The 21,954-nt window shown below is 40.8% G+C and overlaps 1 protein-coding gene and 1 long non-coding RNA gene across 5 annotated transcripts; both read right to left on the reverse strand.

Moving 5' to 3' along the window:
* Positions 1 to 347: 347 nt before the first annotated feature.
* LOC133960013 (uncharacterized) lies at positions 348 to 7,997 on the reverse strand. The gene is made up of 10 exons (XM_062394637.1): positions 6,126 to 7,997; positions 5,899 to 5,995; positions 5,606 to 5,764; positions 5,305 to 5,486; positions 4,986 to 5,122; positions 4,813 to 4,906; positions 4,004 to 4,342; positions 3,719 to 3,890; positions 3,330 to 3,457; positions 348 to 3,203 (listed from the first exon to the last, which is right to left on the reverse strand). Exons 1-10 carry the CDS (start codon positions 6,177 to 6,179, stop codon positions 2,883 to 2,885), a joined length of 1,683 nt encoding a protein of 560 aa, XP_062250621.1. The 5' UTR covers positions 6,180 to 7,997; the 3' UTR covers positions 348 to 2,882.
* An 817-nt stretch (positions 7,998 to 8,814) lies between these two features.
* Positions 8,815 to 13,688, reverse strand: LOC133966832 (uncharacterized). 4 transcript variants are annotated; one of them, XR_009923993.1, is made up of 4 exons: positions 10,089 to 13,688; positions 9,806 to 9,974; positions 9,555 to 9,697; positions 8,815 to 9,319 (listed from the first exon to the last, which is right to left on the reverse strand). It is a non-coding gene; the product is annotated as an uncharacterized LOC133966832 (long non-coding RNA). The 4 variants fall into 4 exon arrangements; XR_009923995.1 differs by having other exon boundaries at positions 9,492 to 9,697; XR_009923996.1 differs by having other exon boundaries at positions 9,622 to 9,697; positions 10,089 to 13,686.
* Between the last annotated feature and the right edge of the window lie 8,266 nt (positions 13,689 to 21,954).

Raw genomic sequence — 21,954 nt, forward strand, 5'->3', positions numbered from 1 at the left:
CAAATTAACATTGTAAGAGTTGATCTTAACAATTTAAAGTGTCTATATGGGTCAACACCTCAGAGTGTTAATTTAACACTTTTTCAAGTGTTGGTACCTTTACACCAAGATAGTGTAAATTTGACTCTTTTTGGAGTTAAAATTTAACACTGCCTAACACCAACCAGTTTTAGTTTTTTTTAACACTTCTATGTAGTGTTAGCAATTAACTCTCTCAGAGGACTGTATCTTAACTACACAAGTGTTACCCCCATAACACTTAAAAGGTGTCAATATAATTCATATATATATATTCCTAAAAAAAATACTTGGAAAATAAACTTTGCTAAAATAAAAAGGTAGTCATGTTTGGCAGTTTAAAACATTTATTTTCAAACTTGCACCACAAATATTAGAACATGCAACAGTAAGGCACAATGTATGTCCTCTCACTCTCATTAGAGTATTGCTTATCAAATGGTCTAAAATACGTCAGCTGGTCAATGAAAATCACAATATGTTCATTATTTTGCTCTTCTATACAGTATACATGAAAATGTTCATCAAAGTACAGCGTGTCAACAGCACAGCCTATTATGAAAGGACGTTGTTCATGAATTATGATATTACAGATTTTCTTAAATACAGGTAGGTCATCATGGGATTTTCCAGTGCATACCAACAAGTCAATCTGGTACTCTGTGCCATAATTTCTGACCCAACATGTAGTTGAAACATCTGAAAATGGATCTAATTGTAGTGTATGACAGAGTAATTCTCCACCTTCCAAGCTATTAATGCTTTTTATTTTTAAAGGACCAATCTCAAACCGCTTAAAATAATAATTTTCATAGTAAAATGCCAGTTGACGCTGGTGTTGCTTTACTAGAGATTTAGTAAGGTTTTTAAAATTTTTTACAGACTTCTTAAAAAAATTGTGTTTTGCTTCAAATCGCATACACCACATATGTATAAGAGGGCCAATTTTTTTTATAATCCTTGGATAATGTATCATTAAGTGGTGTTTGGGAATCAATTTCTTATCATGGAACAAAGTTTTGAACATGTTATGGTGGTCACAGATCAAATGTTTTAGGTAACATATCGTACCATCAGTAAGGATAGGGGAGAAGACTATATTGACAATCTGTATCAAGAGGAGCAATAAGTTCCAGTGATTATTGTCCCTTTCAACCACATCACCAAACATAAGTGGGGTATTGCGTAGAATACACCATGACTGAATTGCATTTAAACCTAAGTGCTTGCTGTTGTCCTCAATTTTTAAGTGACTCGGTTTGTTTTTACGCTCCATGTGTCCATAATTAAAACTCTGTATCCTATCTGACAACGTGTTGATAGAGATGTAACCATTTTTAAGCAGGTACTGAAAAAACAGCTTAAGCTCATACTGTACGACACCCTCCAACAAATCATGCATAATATCAACCGCAAAATTATCAGTACAATGAAAATACTGTAATGAATCAAGCACACAAGGTTTTTTAACACCATAAACATTAGGTAGAGCAGGATCTTCACTTAGTGCATTACAATGTTCCATATGAAGCTCTCTAGAGCGCAGAGTAAGTGTTGGATTATCCTCAGAAAAAACTAACTGAATTTCTTCCTTGTTTGTCAGACAGAACCTACAAAAGTATGTTGCACTGAAAGATTCAACAAAGCCGAGCAAACTATTTAAAGCAAGATTATCTCCTGTGACTTGAATTACAGAGCCAAACACTAGTTCATCAATAAATGGAAGTTGGATTCCCTCAGTTTCTAAAATTTTCCAATCGTCAATTAGAGGCTTTAATATTTCTTCAAAACCGTACGTCTTTAAATCTTGGGTGTAGAAAAGAGCTGCAAGATGTATGTTCATAAGCACAGAGTTCACCTTGGGTGGGAGGTTTTTTAAAGTAAAATAAACACAACCAAGTTTGTAGATCCCCTTTTTAGAACCCAACGGATTAGCTGTTTCAAAATCGTCATAATAAAGTAAAATTTGTAGAGCATGTCTCTGTTGTGAAAAAAGAGGATGGTTTTGGAAATAAAACCCATCATTAATGTCTTTGTATGTCCCCTTTTTACAGTGTTTCTCTTGCAAGAAGCACTCTCTTATCTCACTATTTTTGAAAATGGATTTCAGTGTACCTAAAATGGGTACATACATGTACTTGTCTGTTACAGGAATCTGACTATATACACCTGTAGTTCTATTTCTACGCGTATCCATTCTCACATCAAGGACAAACTCTTTAGGCTCAACAATTTCCCATTTTTCATTATAATATTTTTGTCTCTTCATCTGTGTGTTAAATTTTGTAAAGGGATTGTCTAATTGATTTAAACAGTGCTCTACTTTCTTATAAATTTCTGACTCCTTAGTTTCAGAGGAAAATGTTTGGAGAACTGCTTCTTGTGATCGACTTTGAACATCACTAACAACTTCCTCCATCGAACAAACTATCGTTTGGATAGTGCTTTGAGAACAACCAGAGGTTTGTAAGTGTGAAACAACTGAACCGCACATTCTTTCAAGTGAGTTCTGTGTTATTACAAGGGGAACCTGTAACATGGATGCAGCAGAAGTTGTTGGCTGTTCACTTAAAGATTCAAACTCAAAATGTCTTTGTGTGGCCACTTCCTGGTTAGTATCGACCAGCTCATCATGGTTCTTATGAACAGTCTTTAGGTGCTTTCTGAAGCCACTGTATGTACAAAAAGATGAAGGACATCCTTGCTCTCCACATTTCAAACGTAAGTTTTTAGCTGGATATAGTCCATGCTGAAATTTTAAATGTTGACAAAGAACTGAACAATTTTTGTGGTGCTTTTTACAAAGAAAACATGTGAACATAATCAGACCAACTGTGCTCTGACCTTTGTGACCTTGTGACATTTTAATGGTCTTGCAGTAGTTTGGCCCTCAGTTCCGTGACTCGTGGGGTTTCCTTTGTGGTTCCAACATCGATGTTGTATATCGTTGTTTGGATGAAAGTGTAGAATGCAGAAGGTGCTTCATCATAGGAGAGGCTGAAGACATAGTGAGTCTTGAACAGCACATCAAAAGCAGCCACCGATGTCTGAGCGTTGCATGGGATAGCTTTCTGGTCCACAACAATGAAGAACCTTTCGATTTTCTTTTTTTGCTCTCCGATGCAAAGGAGGAAAGGCTGCCTTGCATCAACTTTATCCAGGAATGTAGTGAGGCTGGCTCCTTCCTGTAATTGGAATGACACATTATGCATATACTTAGCATAACATACTAGATACACAGCAAGAATCATTCTTACAGTCCAATCTGCACCTCACACTTCTTACACGGTAGTACAAAATGCTGATGGTACCTTAATGAACCTGACAATATGATTGGTTGCCTGTGCTGAGCTCATCTTGGGAGTTTTTTTCTGGCCTTTTGATGTAGGTGGCAGGAGATGCAACAGCAACATGAGAGCAGACATATCACTATCCCAGCCTTGAAGACAAATATTTGAAACAGACAACAAAAGCATTGTAAAACATTATTTCTTGCTTACTACAGATACCATTTAACTAAAATGATTGTTTTTGTTAAATAACAAAACTCAACTTCATATTCGTCATTATTAAAATGACAATAGAGATCAATTAATTTATTTCAGGACCACAAATTTAGCTTTTGATGACTGTTGCATATTGTGATTTATTGAAATGAGCAACAGATTGTATGTTGGATACAGAAAAACTTCATATTTACCGTAGTCATTCTCAACCTCAAGATCAGAAGCAGCCAGCAGCTCGTCAACATAAGGACTTGAGGGAAGACTCTGGCATTCTGTGATGACTCTGTGCTTGAAATCTGAAGACCACCTCGCAAAAAACCTTCCAGATACATGGTCCCCGAACATCATGGAAAAATCCTGTTCAATCTTTAAACAGAGGCACAATGTCCATATACAGCTTACTAAAATGCACTTTACATTAGAAAGAGTCAGTTTTCAAATAATTAACAATAAAAACAATAACCTCTACATATTCCTACCAGTCCGGCTGTATCAAGAAAGCGAGGGAAGACATCCAACACTGAAGCTGTTGCACCCTGGTCATGAACCAGCTTCTGTCTGTAGTCAAAGGTGACTCTCATCTTCTCTCTAACCACAGATTTATCCGTTGAGTGTCTCATTATGGAGAGAGCCTCCCTGCACTCCTCACCAAGGAGCTGATCACCAGTTAACGTTAACAGAGATTCTCGTTGTGTTGTCGGACTGTCCTGGAAATCAGGCCTGGAACACTCACGGAAGCCATCATGGGTGTTGCGTTGTACTGTCTTGAGTCTCCATGCAAGATAGCCAGTATTGGCCTGAGGATCATAGTAGTGTTCCTGCATGCAACACACATCAAATATAAAGTAGTAGTGATTGCAGATACTGATTCTGACAATGTGGGCATTTTTTTTTACCTAATTTCAGATAATCTCAAGTCTTTCCTGTAGTGAAAAAAATACATTATGCCTACTCATACCATGATGGCCAACTGGTAGATACAGGCATAAATGAAAGGCTTTACAAAACACTCAATGGGCAATGTAAGGAAACTACTTCAACTTAGACTATGGCTTTAATCATTGTGTGGGGCTGTGGGGCATAATATAAAGCATAATTTTATTGGTTTGTCATATCAGCAGAAATGTTAGTTTTGGGCCGATGGTGATATTTAATTTTAAAGTCATTATCAGCTGATATCAAGGTTGTGCAAATAATATTGTCCATCTCTTATATAAAGCAGAAACATGGCCTAATGAAATAAGTTCTACAACACAATTTTGGACTTAAAAGACACATTAAAACTTACATATCCATGTTTTGAGTAAGGATCTTGGAGATATGGAAAAAGGGTCACAATTCCAAGTGCATAACTGGCCCGGACATGCATTGGTGGAATCCTCCTTTAGAAACAAATTATTTATTCACTACTATGTGTCCAGTCATGTTTCCTTTGCCATTATATTAAAAATGATTTCTTACCCGTATGTATCTATCATTTCTGCAACCAGAATGTTGACCATCTGCTTGCGTGTCGCAACTGACAGTGTTTTGGTTTTGTCATACTCTTTGAAGATTTCTTCACCCTTTGGCTTAGAGCTCAGAGCAGTTTCAACCCTCTGCAAAGACAACATTAATTTTTTAACCCTTAGCTTCATGCTTCAAATTAATTGACTACATTTGGTTAAATTTAGTTAAGTTTCACATATTACATTAAACTAATATAAATAGTTCAAGTGCTGCCACTTATCTAGCACTAATTTTATGATCTAATACATGTGTAGCTGGTTTCAAGGTTTACCTGTCTTGCTTTATCGCGATCCAGGTCTTTCATGGCCCTCTTCCTATTCTTTGTGGTTGGGAGGATAATAGTAGAATCTGATGAAATGGAAGATGCCGGTGATTGTGCTGTGAAGTCTGGCGTCGAAGCTAGTGATGCTGGAGGGTCTGGAGATGGTGATGTGTCTAGTATTACAGATGAATCTGATTCATCCAAAGTAATAGCAATATCCAAAAAACAGTTCAGAGAAGAATCAATTTAAATTAAAAACAATAATTTATTGATTGGTGAATGATATAAAATCAAGACAACATAACCTTACCTGTTACTGGATACTGGCGATATCCAACCTTGAAGTTCCTCACCCCTGACTTGACCAGCTCATCGAATGTGTCGGCATCAACCTCAGTCTCTGATGTGTCAGTCAAGCTGAGCACACCTTCAGTCACAAGTTGGGCCTGCAGACTAAATTTGTCTGTTACTGGGAAAAATAAAAAAGTTAAGTTTATTATCAACCATGTCATTTCGACATTTAGAGCATAAAAGCTTAAAAACAAAACAGACACTACAAAAATGAAATCAATTTTTTTTAGCTTAAAATATGTGGAGACAAACCTTCTTGAAGAAACTTCTGGAAGTCAAAGTTTTCATCAATTTGTGGAATTTTGATGTATTTTTCGACTCCTCCGTATTTCACCTTTGCCAGCATTTTCTATATGAATTCAGTGAATTAAAAGAGAGGATAGCTTTATGAACAATTTATCTGACCCACTGTTATTAAAATGAAAAGTCAATGTGAGCCAATATCATGCATCTTAGCCCATATAATAAAAATATCTTACCGTGCGCAAGAAATGCCAGGAGACATTAATGGATCTACACATTTTAAAAGACATAAGGCAATGAAAATTATGTCATTGAGGGAACCAACATTGAACTGTCTCCCAAGATAAACCATATGACACTTAGAAATATAACTCCCTCTCAAAATAATAGTGATATTTCAAAGTGACCCAGTAAAAAGACATCGTGCTATTCACGGTTAAGATGAGCAGTCTGTCGAAAACCGGTGTGTGTTTGTTACTGACAAAAAGTTATGTTATACTTATACCTACTTATACCTATACCAAGAGCTGTGTTATTTATTTTTGCAACAAGAAAACAAAAAAATTGCTTGCTAGCGTTAGCACCACTTTAGCACGCTAGCTAGCAACTCCGAACCATTAGCATCGTCTTATCACGTTTTATATCTATGTTTACAAAGTACATGACTCGTCTCACTCAGCCAAAACGTCAAGCCAAACTTACTGTTTACTGCCGTTACTCACTTTTTATGTTACAGTGAGACCAGGCATGCATGCTAACCTCTAGCTCATTAAGCAGGTGTTTGGATGGTTAGTAACAGCGTAACGAGTAAAGTTACCGTGGCTCACCATTGCAAAATGACCGGGTGCCCGAAGAGTAATATTAATATAAAATAAAATATTATCAGATACTACTTCATGTACTTACCGAACAGTGTAACCGTTTAAAGTTGAGATGTAGCTCTATCTTCAGCAGACCGATTGACACGCAGTCTAGACTGAACTTGCTTCAGCAGAGCGGTGTTCGTATGGAGTAGGAGGAGGGAGGGAGTGGTGACGTTAACACTTGAGGTGTGAAACACAGGATCAGAGTTTAGATTAAGAAGTTCGGAGTTAATATTTAAACATTTACACTTAGAGATTTGATTTAGTGACACTTCCTTTTTACACTCGGTTTTGACAACAACTATTTATCAACTGGGAGTTAATTATAATGGATTAACTCTATCCAGAGTATAATTAACTCTACTAGTGTATGTCTAGTTTAACACCAAGAGTTCAACTCTTCTCAATTTGCTGTGTAGCGTATGACAATAGGTATGGGAGGTGGTTGCCAGACTTCTGGGAGATGCTGACAGCTCTCCCTGACGATCAGGTCGCCTTCCTTCCTACTGACTTCACTCAGTCTATCACAGGCAACCCTTACTCCAACATAGCCTGGGACATGTGGATTGAGTGCACCATGAACAAGGGAGGCAAAATGAAGTCTGGCTGGCTCTCAATCCTCCAGAATGAGAAGCAGCTGCTGGTGCACTCTAGAAATGTGAACAATGTGGCACAGATCCGGGCAGCTCTCAACACTCTGGCCAACCGAAAAAAAGACAAGAGGAAGCACACAGAATGCAGCCCTAAACAAATGCAACAAGATGAGCAGTGCGTACAGAACCTGGTGTATGAATGAGTTTGAATCCTTCCCGTTCAACCCAGCCTCACCTACACTCCCAACCCTGCAGTCAGCCACGCCTGCTTCTGATGCGCTTGTTGCAGACTTCAACACAGCCCATGCTACAGGAGAAGAGAAGTTGACATGCTTCTTGCAAGAGCGGGTGTTCAGTAAGAATAAATCCCTCTATGCACCTGTCCCTCTGAGCAAAAGACTCACATTTGGCAAGGAGCCAGGCAAGGAGAAACCTGGAGAGGACCTCAAAGTTAGAGCTGCTGAGATGGAGCGAACTGTTTAAATGCAGTTATCAACCTGGTTGAGGTCAGTAAACTTGTGGACCTCCCTGAGTTGTTTGAACATCGTGTTGTCAAGGAGTGCGTGGCCTTATTTAACTACAACAGCACATACAGGAAGACACAGAAGAGCCAACTCCTCCAGAAGCTCTGTCTGCAATCTGTAAATCTACAGGAACCATACACTGTTCTCTTCGACATGGGAATGGTCTGGCGAATGGCTACACCATCAACAGAAGACCGACAGAAGCCAGATGGCTCACCATACACATGGTCAGACTATGTCCACAAGCTAGAATGTATCATCTTTGCCCGCCATCATTGTGCTGATCATATCATCTGTGTGAACGACCCATATGATACAGCAAACTCAACTAAAGATGATGAGAGAGACCTGCGGGCACAGGGTAAGGCACATATCCCCAACACCTTTATGAAATTAGATGATCCATTTCCCTCTGCCAGAGCAATTAAAGGGGACATATTATGCCCATTTCACCACAGTTGATATGGTTCCTTGGGGTCTTAATGAAATGTCTAACATTTTTTGGTAAAAATACCCCAAGGATCATTTAAAACAGCACCTTTTTACTCTGTCTAAAACAGACCTCCTCAGATCAAGCTGTTTTGAGGGCCCCGCCCCCCTCTCACCCCGCCCCCATCTTACCCCACCCCCTTTCACCCCTCTCATCCCTCCCCCTTCTCACCCCTCCCCCCTCTCATGGAGGTGTAGGACATGTGTTTGAATGTGTTTTCACTTCAGAATGCATTCAACATCTATAGGGCAGATTATGGGCCTTTATGTCCAAGAGGAATAGAGCAGTAAGTTTTGTTTTTTTTATGCATGAGATATCAGTCATTTCTGCAATAAAATTATGACTGAGGAATAAAATACATAAATGACTCTTCTCTGTGTATTACTTTGCTAACTGCTCATCTTACACGTGTCAATTGTTGACATGTTACATATCAAACATTAAAAGCACACAACTGCTTCTATAAACTTTTATTGTCAGAGAGATTGCCACAGAGCTTTTTAAACATACCAAGTATAATGAAAACATTGATTACAAAAATACAATTTGTGCCATCAGTAGCCATACTGTAAACAAAGGAACACTTTATATTTGTGTGTCACCTTTTATTCTCTAAATACAATGTAAACTTTGCTCAGCCGTTACAGGTATTTGGCATACAGAAGCTTTGTGAGCTGGTGTTGAGGCCCTCTGGGCCAGAGAATCAGGGTGGTCCTGCCCTCCTGCGTGGTGCTCCAGATACGCAGAGTGTTCCCTGATGCTCAGGGAAGTTATGCAGGGTTCAGACCTGCCCTTGATTGAAACTCGACACATAGCTGGCTATAACTTCCTGCTTGTCAGGTTTCTCATACTTGGCAGAGAGATCCTCACGTTTTGGGATCTTCAGCACCTCATTCACATATGGGGCCGGGTCCTGAAAAACCTTGTGAAAGATGAGGTCCAACAGGTTATCCACGTTATCTGTAATACAAATTGGGGGAAAAAGTTGGACATTTTGCACTTTTTGTATTTATTACTTTCTTTTTATAATTATTTTATTCTATTTATCGTGAAGACGATAAATAAATGGTCTTTAAATCGTGAAGACGATTTAGAGACAGCAGTTAATTGATGTTATTTATGTTTCACATACTGTTGTATGTTTGGATTTTAAATAAAGCCTGTGAGAATCAAGGAAGGTTGCATCTGCTTTCACCGGCTTTGCTGTGCACTCGCCCCTTCTTATATATTACATCTGTCCCCCGCCGACACACAGGACACACCTCAAACAGCTCCAGGAGGCAGTTTTCATAGATAATATATGTGGGTGTCTTATGAACAGGGTTGGAAGATTCCATTCTAATAGAAAGACAAAGATTTCACCAAAAGGCTGCAACAGCTAAAAAAGTGTAGGATGGTAATCTATCTGATTATTGAAATGTTTAGATTAAATATTGAGTCACTCACGTCACATCTGCTGACTCAATCAAGACTGTGATCGAGTCATCAGGATCATAGGTAGCATCCTGTGGCTCTCCGAAGTCCATACTTGGGTTGTCCTGTCCCTTCTCCAAGCGAGGTCTCTTACAGCTGAGGTCCCAACACCGACATCAGTGCAGCACAGTTTTCTGTGTGCCTATGATAAAACAGACATTCAGTATCCATGGAGTCACAACAAATGAGATGCTGTTACAACGTTCACACGGAGACACAATCAATGACATGACGAAGTAACTGAGGGTAAACAAACCTGTACTTTTGTAGTGAGGTTGGCACCCCGTGGCAGCTGCTCACGGCCGGCGCCCCGTGGCAGCTGCTGGCGGCCGGCGCCCCGTGGCAGCTGCTGACGGCCGGCGCCCCGTGGCAGTTGCTGACGGCCTGCGCCCCGTGGCAGCTACTCACGGCCGGCGCCCTTAGCTAACTTCCAGCTACAGCAGCTACTAGGCACACACGAGCGGAGGGGGGGAAAGCGCGTGGAGAGCACAACACTCATGAACCTGCCGTGCGAACACCGTTCACCGTGGACTCCGACGCCGTCTTCTCGCTAAGACTCGCCAGCCGCCCTCATTAATTGTTCAATAACGTTATTAATAGTCGAACATGAAATCTCCTGTAAAGTCTCTACCTATCCCCCACCACTACATACTAGCCCCCCACCCCCTCACACACGGCACAACATGCTAACGGCACTAGCCTCCACACAAAATGTCTAAAAGAAGCAAATACCAGAATTATTTAAAAAAAATACTTACATTTCCCTCGTCTTCAGTATTGCGATGGAAAGATGGCACCGACCCCTCTTTCAATAACAACCTCTTCTCTTTGAGAATCCGTTGTTATATTGGCCCAGGTTGATAAAACAGTCAGATTCAAAGTGGTGGCAGGAACGTTGCCATCATATATGAACTCAATCCATCTCAATCTTGTGTCTTCTGAAGCTGGAGTCACATGAAGACATGTTTGCAGCCGACCACCGATTCATGCTGCTGTTAGCTTATCCAAGTGTTTCCAAGGCTTGCAAGAATTAAATGGCGGACATCGGTGGACCGAGCTTCTATAAAGTGGGAGGGTCCATCTAGGGGTGGGTCGAGTGGTAGTGGGGGAGTGCATAGAGCTATGGGGGAATGTACTAAATGGGCATTTTTCGACTATGACGTCTATTTCGGTCGAAATTCCATTGGACGCACTTTAGCACATGCCCGATTCCCAAACTAATGTGTAGAAGCACTACAAAAGTGGAATTTTCATAATATGTCCCCTTTAACACGCTGCTTTGTAGTGTTAGTAACAAGAAGCGACTACAAAAATTGATAGGCAGCTACCTGACCGACATTGCACAAAGTGTTGATGCAGAGATTGTTTACTCTGTTGGCTCCCACTGTACTAACTTGTCAACCCAGCAACCGATGCAGAACTACTGCTTTGACCAGTCTGAGGCAGACACTATCCTCTTCTCCACTTACGCAGTGCTGCGAGAGTCAGGCTATAGTGGACCTGTTGTCATTGATTCTGCTGATACTGATGCCTATGTCGCAGCAGCGTTTATCTCAAAGCAACTGCCAGGTATGCTCTGCATCAAGAGAAAGCAGGAGCAATAGTCTGCAGTGATCTGGTAACTGACGAGATGGCAGACTGCATTGTGCAGCTGCACTGTATGACAGGATGTGATGCTAACTCTGGATTCTATGGCAAGGGTAAGAAGTCAGTGTATGACTCTGTGGCGAAGAGCCCTGTGGCACGACAACAGCTCTCACAGTGCGGAGATAGCCTTGACCTTGAGGAAGAGGTGCTACAGGAGCTATTCAAGTTCACCAGACATGTCATCTATGGTGACCACAAGAGTACCACCATGGCTGAGGCCCGTGCAGTGAAGTGGAAGAATATGAAAAATAAATCATTCATCCGTCTACCCCCAGATGAAGATAGCTTACGCCAACACTGCCTCCGTGCCAACTACTTGGCATATCTAGTACGCCATCCCTCCCTGAAGAACCACCCCTTGCCAATCGGACATGGATGGGAGTTGCTGGATGGTCATTGTCGCCCTGTCCGCTACACACGACCTGCTCTTCCAACTCATCTACCTGCATCAAGGCCAGTTGAAGATGTGAGCGAGTATGATGGCGATGAAAAGAAAAAATGAGGATGTGCATAGTAGGCAATGGGATTCATCGGATAGTGGTGATTTAGATTCTAGTGAGGCAGAATGCTCTGATTCGGACTAATCTTATATATCAATGTCCTTATTATTCACCACTTACATTGTTAGAATAACGTGTAGCATTTAACAACATGAAAGCATCCTGTTATTTATGATTTTTACTTTTTTTAATGACCAAAAGGTAAAGTTATTGGGTACAATGATATCTTATTGGCATGTTTCAAGGGTATTTTGTTCCTTTGTTATGTTAGTTATTTAATAAAACTTATTTCTGATATTCTTTGTTTTTGTCCTTCCATAATAAGTAATAAATAAAGGCCATACATCACCCATCTCCTGGAGACTGGGGGCTGATTTGTGTAAAATGTTTGCTCTCCCGGATGGTGGCCATCTTGGATTTTGGGGTCAACAGGATGTCTTAATGTCAAAATGATGTCAGAATCAATGTACCACAAAAAGTGTCCTCATACATTATTCTAGGTGCTCTGGTTAAACAGTTATTTTTTTGTGTATAAAATGTTTTGTTTACTACACCTGCCTCCATGAGCAGAGGACGAGCTATTTGTTTGAGCAATTTGCAACAATTCCTGTGGGCATACATGTTCCTCATATAACTTGTCATGTGATATGCATATTTAAGTGAGCTTGTTTTAATTTTAAAACTTTTATAACGTATAAGAAAGCAGTAAAGACAGCTTCAAAGAGTATTTACAGTCTCTGCAAGCTGACCATTGTGGTGTGAGCTACCTTGAATTTTAATGCATAAACAATCACATGAATTTTGCAAAAGGGAAAGACAGAGCATCAATGACACATTACCCAGCACAGAAAATCAATCATTCAATGAAATTTTATTTGTGTAGCCCATATTTGTCTTATCAGGGTCCCTACGGTGATGGAAAACCTGGACAAGTCATGACATTTTAAAATGTGTTTTCCAGGCCTGGAAAAGTCATGGAAATTTGGTATATTTTCATGTCGTTTTAAATTCACATGCTTTTAAAGAAATATGCTCAAAATATAAGCAGGCATACTTGGGTTTGTGTCATTTAAGGTATACTGTATGCCTTGGAATTCTCATTGTTAGTTTAAATACTACATTTTGTAACTTTTCGCATATACCCAGAGATTTCACAAAATTTTCATTCATGGAAATTTGGTTTAAAGTTATCGAAAAGTCGTAGCCTGGATGCCAGACGAACTTAGCCCCGCCCACAACATTTGAGGTCGGGAAGTTCGGTCTGGAGTCGCTCCGTTGAGGAGAAATTATGCCCGAGCGGGCCAATCAGATTGTCAGGGCGGGCTTTATACGATGATGTACAGATGATCAACGGTAACGTAATCAACCACATCAAGTGCCCTTGGGTTTAAATCGTTTTCAACAAACATGCCTGCCGCTGGAGACCTGAGATGTGTAGATGCTGCCATTGAGTCTGTTTTAGAAGACATCGACAGCACATTCATTTTGAAAGAGGAACAGAGAACGTGGAGGCGACGCCAAAGCACCGCGCTAATCCCTATCGCGCCGGCGCTTGGCTGTTCACACCGGACACTGAAGCGACGCTGAACCACCAGGCAGCGCTAATAATATCACCCGTTGATCCAGTAGATTAAAAGCATATACTTACTTGTTGCTCCAACATTAAGCAACAGCGTCCCAACATTTGTCTTTCTTGGTGTTGTCTTTATACAACATGTTCCGAGGATCATACAACTCACTGCACTTCTCCACTTCAATTATTAATTTAATGTCATCCATGTTGAAGAACTTCTCCGCTGTTTGCTCCGTTAAATGTCGGATGTCTGGGGTAAATTACATATTCTCCACTCAAGCCTATGTGGAGAATATGTAGCCCCCTCTCTCTCTCTTTTTATCTGTATCACTGCTTGTGTGGCTGTAGTGGATGGGCAGAGGGGGACATTTAATAATGTCATTAGTCAAATTAAAACTCCAGGACAACAGAAGGGGACTTCAAAGTATGGGATGCATATTTGATCATTTATATCATATAAAATATGTCATCAATATAGTTTAAGATCGTTTTTCAGTGTGTTTCCTGGTGCGATACACTCGCGTCAAGCGCAAAAAATAGACTCGACGCCGAAACAATCGCTGCATGGTGCGAGGCAGCCTTGGCGCAGCGCTGCGTTTCAGCCTCCGGTGTGACCCGCACAAAGTTTTAACATGGGAGTGGATGGGAGCCAGCTGTTATTAAAGGCTTGGCGCTGCGCTGGAGCGTCACTTTGGCATCGCTTCAGCATTCGGTGTGAACCCGGCGTTAGTAAATAACTCACAATGTGTTGCTTAATATACGTCACATACTACGTTGCTCTGATTGGTTGTAGGTCTATCCAATTGAGCGAAGATTCACATTCTGACTAGATTTGTGAGTCTGACAACGTCAGGCTAGAAAAGTCATGGAAATCCATCGGTCAAAATGTTTGTGAACCCTGTCTAATAGGGCTGAACCATATCACTAAACTCTGTCTCAGCAATTTACTGACCGGCAATAAGGAAGGATGAACTCATGTTATGTCATAGTTTAGGGTCCATACCTCATAATTATGAACTCATTGTTAAAACTTACTCAAAATTTGAGATTCTATTAGAACCATTTCTTTCATGGTTCAGTAGATTGCATCTTCTTTCATCTTCATTTATTTTCTACCATAAAGAGATAATAGAGCTTGAAATTTGGTGGTGAAATCCTATTGCGTACTCTGCTGAAAAACGATTAGAAGTTATGGAGGAGAGAAGATGTTCATTGTTATTGATGTGCTTTCCCGGTATGAACATATATGTGAACCCTGAGATTTCTCAATTGTCGGTCCTTGTTTGAATATATGAATCAATCAATGAGACTGTGGGGAAATGTCCTCAGTTAAACGGATCAAAAACCAACCAAAACCACTGCGTCATACTGTAGCAACTATTGACAAACACTAGGCCATTTTCTGCTATTTCCTGTCAAATGTAAATGTTGTAGAAACTTCTGCAAGCCCACGCTTTGAATGTGCAATGCTGCTCCACTTGGCTTGTTCCTTCTCCTTACCCACTTTTCTGACGGCAGCGGGGGGGGGGGCAGTCATAGGCTGTGAACACGAACCGCTGCAAAGATCTGTGGTTAAAGTGGGACATTCCACACACTGCCACACTAAACAAACACGGAAAAAACTCACACAGGCTAGAGACATACTCATACATTCAAACATTCATACACCTGCAAACTTGCAAGTAAGCTTGCACACGACATGTAGAATGCTGACACAGACAAACTTCTTTTTACACACAATTAAACTAGTTCAACTATCTACTTGTTTCACTAAAGGTTGTGAAACACAGATGCTTTTTTTTTGAACAATTTATTTATTTCAATTTTTCAAACAAACAACAGTGATACAGGGCATCAAATCCCTGCCCCCCCCCCCCCCCACCCCCACCCCATGGGCCAGAGTGGAACGAAAAAGGACAACAGCAATAACCACAGCAACAAAAAATAAATAAAAAAATAAAAAAAATAAATAACAAATAAAATAAAATAACAACAACATCAGCGAAGATAATACTGACAAATCAAAACAAAAAAAGATAAAATAAATTAAAAAATAAATAAATTAAAAAAAAAAATACATTAAATAAATAAACAAAAATAAACCATAACAAAATCCAGATCACACACAATGTAACAACATAACAACAGTCCCATTCAGTGTATCCAGTCCTATCTCAATATTGACCACCCGTGTCACGCCCAGGAGCAGCTCCACTGTGTAGGAATGCCACAAATCCTCCCCAACACTTATCAAAAACTGATGGCCTCCCCCTGAGACCACATAAAATCTTTTCTGATGGTAAATATGATGAGAGCTCTTTAAGCCACAAGGAAACACCAGGGGGGTCCTCACTTTTCCAGTTGATAGCTATGCATTTATTAGCTGCAATCAGGGCTAATCTGATAAAACGAGTGTTGACTCTCATATTAATTGGTAAAATCAACAGGTCCCCCAATAGTGTCAGCCGTGGATTGGCCGGGATTTCCACCCCTACAATTCTTTTAACAATGTCAAAGATAGAGCTCCAGTACTGCTCCAAACAATCACACGTCCAGAACATGTGAAGAAGGGATCCTATTTCAGTCTTACACCTAGGGCAGAATTCAGAGTAGTTACTACTTATCTTATGGAGACAATGAGGAGTCAAGTAAACCCTGTGTATAAGATTAAACTGTAATAATTTGTGTATAATCAATGTCTGTTTCCCACTTAAGTTTTACCTTCAAAGCTGTATTTTCTGACAGGCTCATTAGTCTGTTGTAAGCATAGGATAAAAAGCCTTTAGAGTTATGCTTGTCTCGCATCATACTGTCTATCTCAGAGTCCTCTAAGGGGGTAAGTTTCCCACCTTGCTGTACCCTAATGAAATCCCGGACTTGTAAGTATTTATAAAAATGAGCAGAGGGGAGCCCAAAAGAGAGCTTCAGTTGCTCAAAGGATCTCAAATTATTGTGCTCATATAAGTGTCCAAAGGTGCATATACCTCTGCTATACCACTCTCTAGTAATACCATCTCTCAAAGCCCCAGGTAAGGCTGGGTTAAAATGAAATGGAGTAGAGCCATACAGTGTGCGAACACTATGGGACTTTGCTCTAATTTCATCCCAGATTTGTGATGTAAATTTTATCATTGGATTTGAGGATACAGGTTTTTGCTTGTGATAAGAGTTAATAAATGGAATGCTACACAAAGCTTCCGCTGTATGAGACTGTTCAATCTGTTTCCAAGCTGGAGGGTGTTCTAAATCTTTAATCCAAGTCCAGATAGCTCGGGATTGAGCAGCTAAATAGTATAGCCGAAAATCTGGTAAATTTAGCCCTCCCTGTTCAGGGGGCCGACAGAGTGTTTTGAGCTTGACTCTGGGAGTTTTACCATTCCACAGAAATCTAGATATCAGTCTGTCCAGGTTTTTAAAGAAAAATTTCGGAATTGGTGTTGGCAGTGCTTGAAACAAGTAAAGAAATTTGGGTAAAATATTCATTTTAATACAATTTATTCTTCCAATTAGGGATATGGGAAGAGACCTCCATCTGTCTAGGTCTGCTTCAACTTTTTTAAACAGGGATTCATAGTTGAGAGAGTAAATCTGATGTAGCTGGTTGGATATTTGCAGACCAAGGTAGCAAATTTTACAGGGGTCCCAATGAAAGGAAATGTCTCCTCTTGATAATCCCTGAGCAGCTGGGTTAAGAGGCATCATCACACTTTTCTGTTTGTTTATCCTGTACCCCGATATGCAGCTATATTCCTCTAACAGGGTGCAGAGGGCAGGTAGCGACGTCTCCAAATTAGTCAAATACAGCATAATGTCGTCGGCATAAAGCGAAATTACGTGCTTTTTGTCTTCGACCATAACACCTTCTATTACAGGATGCGTTCTAATAGCAACTGCGAGGGGCTCGACTGCCAATGAGAAGAGGAGAGGGGACAGGGGGCAGCCCTGGCGAGTGCCGCGTGACAGGGTAAAAAGTGATGAGATGTCAGCATTTGTTCGAATCATTGCTGATGGATTAAGATAGAGTATTTTTATCATTTGTATCAAATTTGGACCAAAATTCATTTTTTCTAAAACTGCAAAGAGATAGGGCCATTCTAAACGATCAAATGCCTTTTCAGCATCTAATGAAAGAGCAACGGCCGGCGTGTTGATGTTTTTGGCGCAGCAAATTACATTGAGGAACCTACGAATGTTGTCAGAGGAAAAGCGATTCTGAATGAAGCCAGTCTGATCTTTATATATGAGGTCGGGTATCACTTTCTCCAGCCTGGTAGCTATGACCTTGGTGAATACCTTATATTCTGATGAGAGAAGAGCTATGGGCCTATAGGAACCACAGAGTTTTGGGTCCTTACCAGGTTTCAGCAGGACAATAATCAGAGCCTGTTCTAGAGTTTTAGGTAGTTGATGTATTTCAAGTGAGTGTTTGAACATATCCATTAGCGGTGTTATTAAATTAGATGCAAATGCTTTATAGAAGTCCATAGAGAACCCATCTGGCCCTGGAGATTTTCCTGCCGAAAGTTTACCAATTGCATTCAAAACCTCCTGTTTAGTAATATCTGCCTCTAGGCTCTCCCGTGTCCCCATCCCCAACCCCGGAGCGTCCAGCCCCTCTAAGAAGCCAATCAGTTTATGAGTATCGACCCCCTGAGAGGAATACAAGTCAACATAGAAGTCCTTAAAAATGTCATTAATACATTTGGGATCATGGACTATTGTGGCACCATCCCTGGTCTTGACTGAGGGGATGCATCTAGAGTTTTCTTCTTTTCGGATCTGCCAGGCTAATAATTTACCACTTTTATCGCCATGTTCGTAATATTGTTGTTTCGTTCTAGCCATAGCATTCTCGATCACCCTAGTGGTTAGCAGATTATATTCAGTCCTCTTGATGTTTAAAAGATCTAAAGTCGTATCACTATGAGTCTGAGAGTGTTCCCTTTCAAGATTCCTAATCTCTGATTCAACTGTTTTGGTTTTCAGCATGTATTGTTTTTTTTTCCATGATGTATAGCTTATAGTCTCACCTCTCACATAAGCTTTTAAGGATTCCCAAACAGCTGTTGGCGAGGCAGTCCCTTTATTAATGCTAATAAAACTGTCCATTCTATCACTAATAAGTTTAACATAATCTACATCGTTAAGTAGGTGTGTGGGGAATCGCCAAATTCTAAAATTACTAGTAGCGTTCTTTTGGGCCATCTGGAGCATGAGAGGAGCATGGTCCGAGTGAGTCATAGCTAGATATTCACATGAGGATATAAGGTGAAATCTGTCAGCATGAGTAAGAAAAATATCAATTCTAGAGTAGCTTTTATGAGCATGTGAGTAGAAGGAATACTCACGTATTGACTTGTGTTTATCTCTCCAGACATCTACAAGTTTGAAATCAGCCATTTCTTTTTTGAGAGTTTTCGCTGCTTGAGACAGAGTTTTGGGGTTAGAGGATGATCGATCTTTGGATGGATCCAGGACTAAATTCATATCACCACCTATGAAAAGTTCACTAGCATGACAAGTTAGTGTGAAAAATAAACTTTGGAAAAATTGAGGACAGTCGTAATTTGGGCCATATATATTAACTAACGTGATGGGTTCACCTGATAGGGAGCCTTTAAGTATCAAGTATCTGCCCTGTTTGTCTTTTTCAACATTATCTACTTGTAGAGGGACATTTTTACCTATCAGCGTGGCGACACCTCGGGATTGGGATGTGAAGGAGGAGTAGAAGGTCGGCCCTTGCCATTGGCGTGTTAGTCTAGCATGCTCAGCATCGGTTAGATGAGTCTCCTGTAGAAGAGCTATATCTATTTTATGATTCTTAAGAAAGTTAAGTACCTTTCTGCGTTTTGACAAATCATTGATGCCATTAGTATTCCATGTCAAAAACTTAAAAGCTACCGCTGTCATTTTCCCCCCCTAGATATCTATTTCTCCTATGAGGTGACGTAATGTCCAGAAACAGGCAATAAATCCAGGCTATTGTTTTATCTAATGGATACATTTCTATGTCTTGTGTACAGAGTAAGAATGTAGAAGGAAAAAAAAAACAAAAATAGACTAAACAGAAAAAAAACAACAAAAAAAAACAAAAAACAAGAAAACACCCCTCTTGCCCCACTCCCTCCCCAACTGAGGAAGTGCTGAACCCCTAATCTTCCTGACGCTTTCTTAACGCAGCTGAAACCTATATTGCTGCGTCATTGAATGGTGCCTAACCTCCTTAAAAATCAAGTAATCTATTAGCCATTAAGCCAAGTTCACACCAGAAAACTACAACTAGCCTATTTAAGGTGAGGGAACAATGTATGTAATAACAATTACCCAAAACAACGTCAATATACACAAGTAAGACCATGTCTGCATTTGTGCTTCAAACATAGTTTAAAACATAAATGCACCCCCCTAGTAACCTACTCACCTCTGGGGTCCGCGATAAAGATGAACAAGTTTGAACAGTGTCCAGAAGGAGAGTGACAGCCAGGTTACAAGTCCAAAACGATGCCAACGGCAGACATGCAGTTTCTCCAGAGAACACCGACACCGCGTCGGAGCAAGAACAAAAATCCTCTGGCCAAACAGGTCCGTGTCATTCAAGCACTGTTGGGCGGTAAAATTGCACCAGCTGGGGAAATAAGTTTCTTCGGCCACCGGAAGTCAGTCCTGTCCATCTGCCGCTGATATAAGTCTTTGTAGATCACGGAACAGGGTCAAGATGCGTAATCCAGTTTACCTTGTAGTAAGTTAGATTTATGGCAGCACATCTGGGTGGTATCTCTTCAGATAATTTTCAGCAGCCTGTGGCGTTGTGAAGGTGCGCCGTCCCCCCTCCAGATCCATTATGAAAGTGGTTGGATGCAGCAGCCTGAAGGTGATGTTCTTTTCTTTGAGTTTCTTTTTCAGAGGTGCAAAGGCTTTCCTCTTCTTGTACAGGGCTGTTGACATATCTCTGAATATCATTATGGCCGAGTTGCCATATTGTAGCGAACGTTTGTTTCGGGCTGCCTCGGTGATCTTGACCGTGTCAGAGAAGCGGAGCAGCCGGATCACAATGGCGCGGGGTCTGGCGCCGTCTGTTGGGCGTTGTAGCAGAGACCTGTGAGCACGCTCCACTTCAAAAATTTCCCCTTCTAAGTCAAGCATCTTGGGTAGCCATTCTCGTATAAATGCTACCGTGTCCTTCCCCTCCACTCCTTCTGGAAAGCCGACCAGCCTCAGGTTCTTCCTACGGGCTCGGTTCTCTTGGTCATCCAGTTGTTCCCTCAGGTCACTCAGTTCACCGTCCGTAGTTTTTTTGTAGTCATCCAACTCACACTGCATGGCGGCTAGCGCGTCTTCAAACTCACATTGCTTCCCCTCGATGCTCTTTACTCGGTGTCCAATAGCTTCGTTGTCATTGACGATCTTTTCCATTGTTTCAGAAAGCCTGTTTAAACGTCCCTCAATCATGGACTCGATCCTATTTATTCCTTTCTCCATTTCAGAGATGAACCACTGAGGCGCGTTCTGTGGAGGCTGGTCAGCTAGCCCGCCGCCGCTGCTAGCACTCATTGACGGCACTTGCTTGTTCTTCTCATCTTTGTTTCCGTCGTTCTTTTTCGGTGGCATGGTCTCGTTTTCAGTGTTTCCACTTATTAGAGCACGGTTATCGTTGAGTTGACTTGGTGAAAAGTCGGCAGAAGGCCAATGTCAGTAAGCTAGTAAGCGGAGCACGGCACCATGCGTCTGCTTCCTAAGCTTCCATAACCGGAAGTCTAAACACAGATGCTTTTTATTTTCCTCTATAAATCATTGTGCTTGTTTACCTTGGATTTTACTTATTATAACTACATCAGCAGTAGGTCCTCTTCCATGGAGTCCATTCTGTTTTAACACATTTTATAAGCGTTTTTTCTAGAATCTTCGACACAATTCACTCATCACACTTCAAAGCCCTAGGAGAAGAACTGTGATTTGTGTATATGAGCTAAACAATTTAAAATTTGATTGATTGACTTCCTATTCAAAAAATGTTTACTCAGGCTGTGAGCTTTCAGGTGAGGGGCGGTGCAGCAGGCAGAGTGTAGCACATTATTCAAATCTAAATGTTATCAAAACACCCAATCGCTTGTGGTGAATCTTCCGAAGGACCTACTTGTCAGGGGCGTGCAGAAGTGGCAGGCGTGGACCCAAATGCACCACACAGAAGCAGACTTGGATTAAGCAAAGTTCTTGGTTTATTACTAAGCAGATAGTGCAGCTGGTAACCAGAACAATCGTGCATTTTGTGATAAAAGCATGAAATTTGGTACACTTATAGCCAAAGGCATTCTCAAAAGATTTGGATATGGAGCCACCATGAATTTTCAAAATGGCGCCCATGGCAGCCATCTTTCAAAATGGCTGTCAGTAACAACTGT

Source organism: Platichthys flesus, chromosome 2 (assembly GCF_949316205.1).
Source record: "Platichthys flesus chromosome 2, fPlaFle2.1, whole genome shotgun sequence".
Taxonomy (NCBI): domain Eukaryota; kingdom Metazoa; phylum Chordata; class Actinopteri; order Pleuronectiformes; family Pleuronectidae; genus Platichthys; species Platichthys flesus.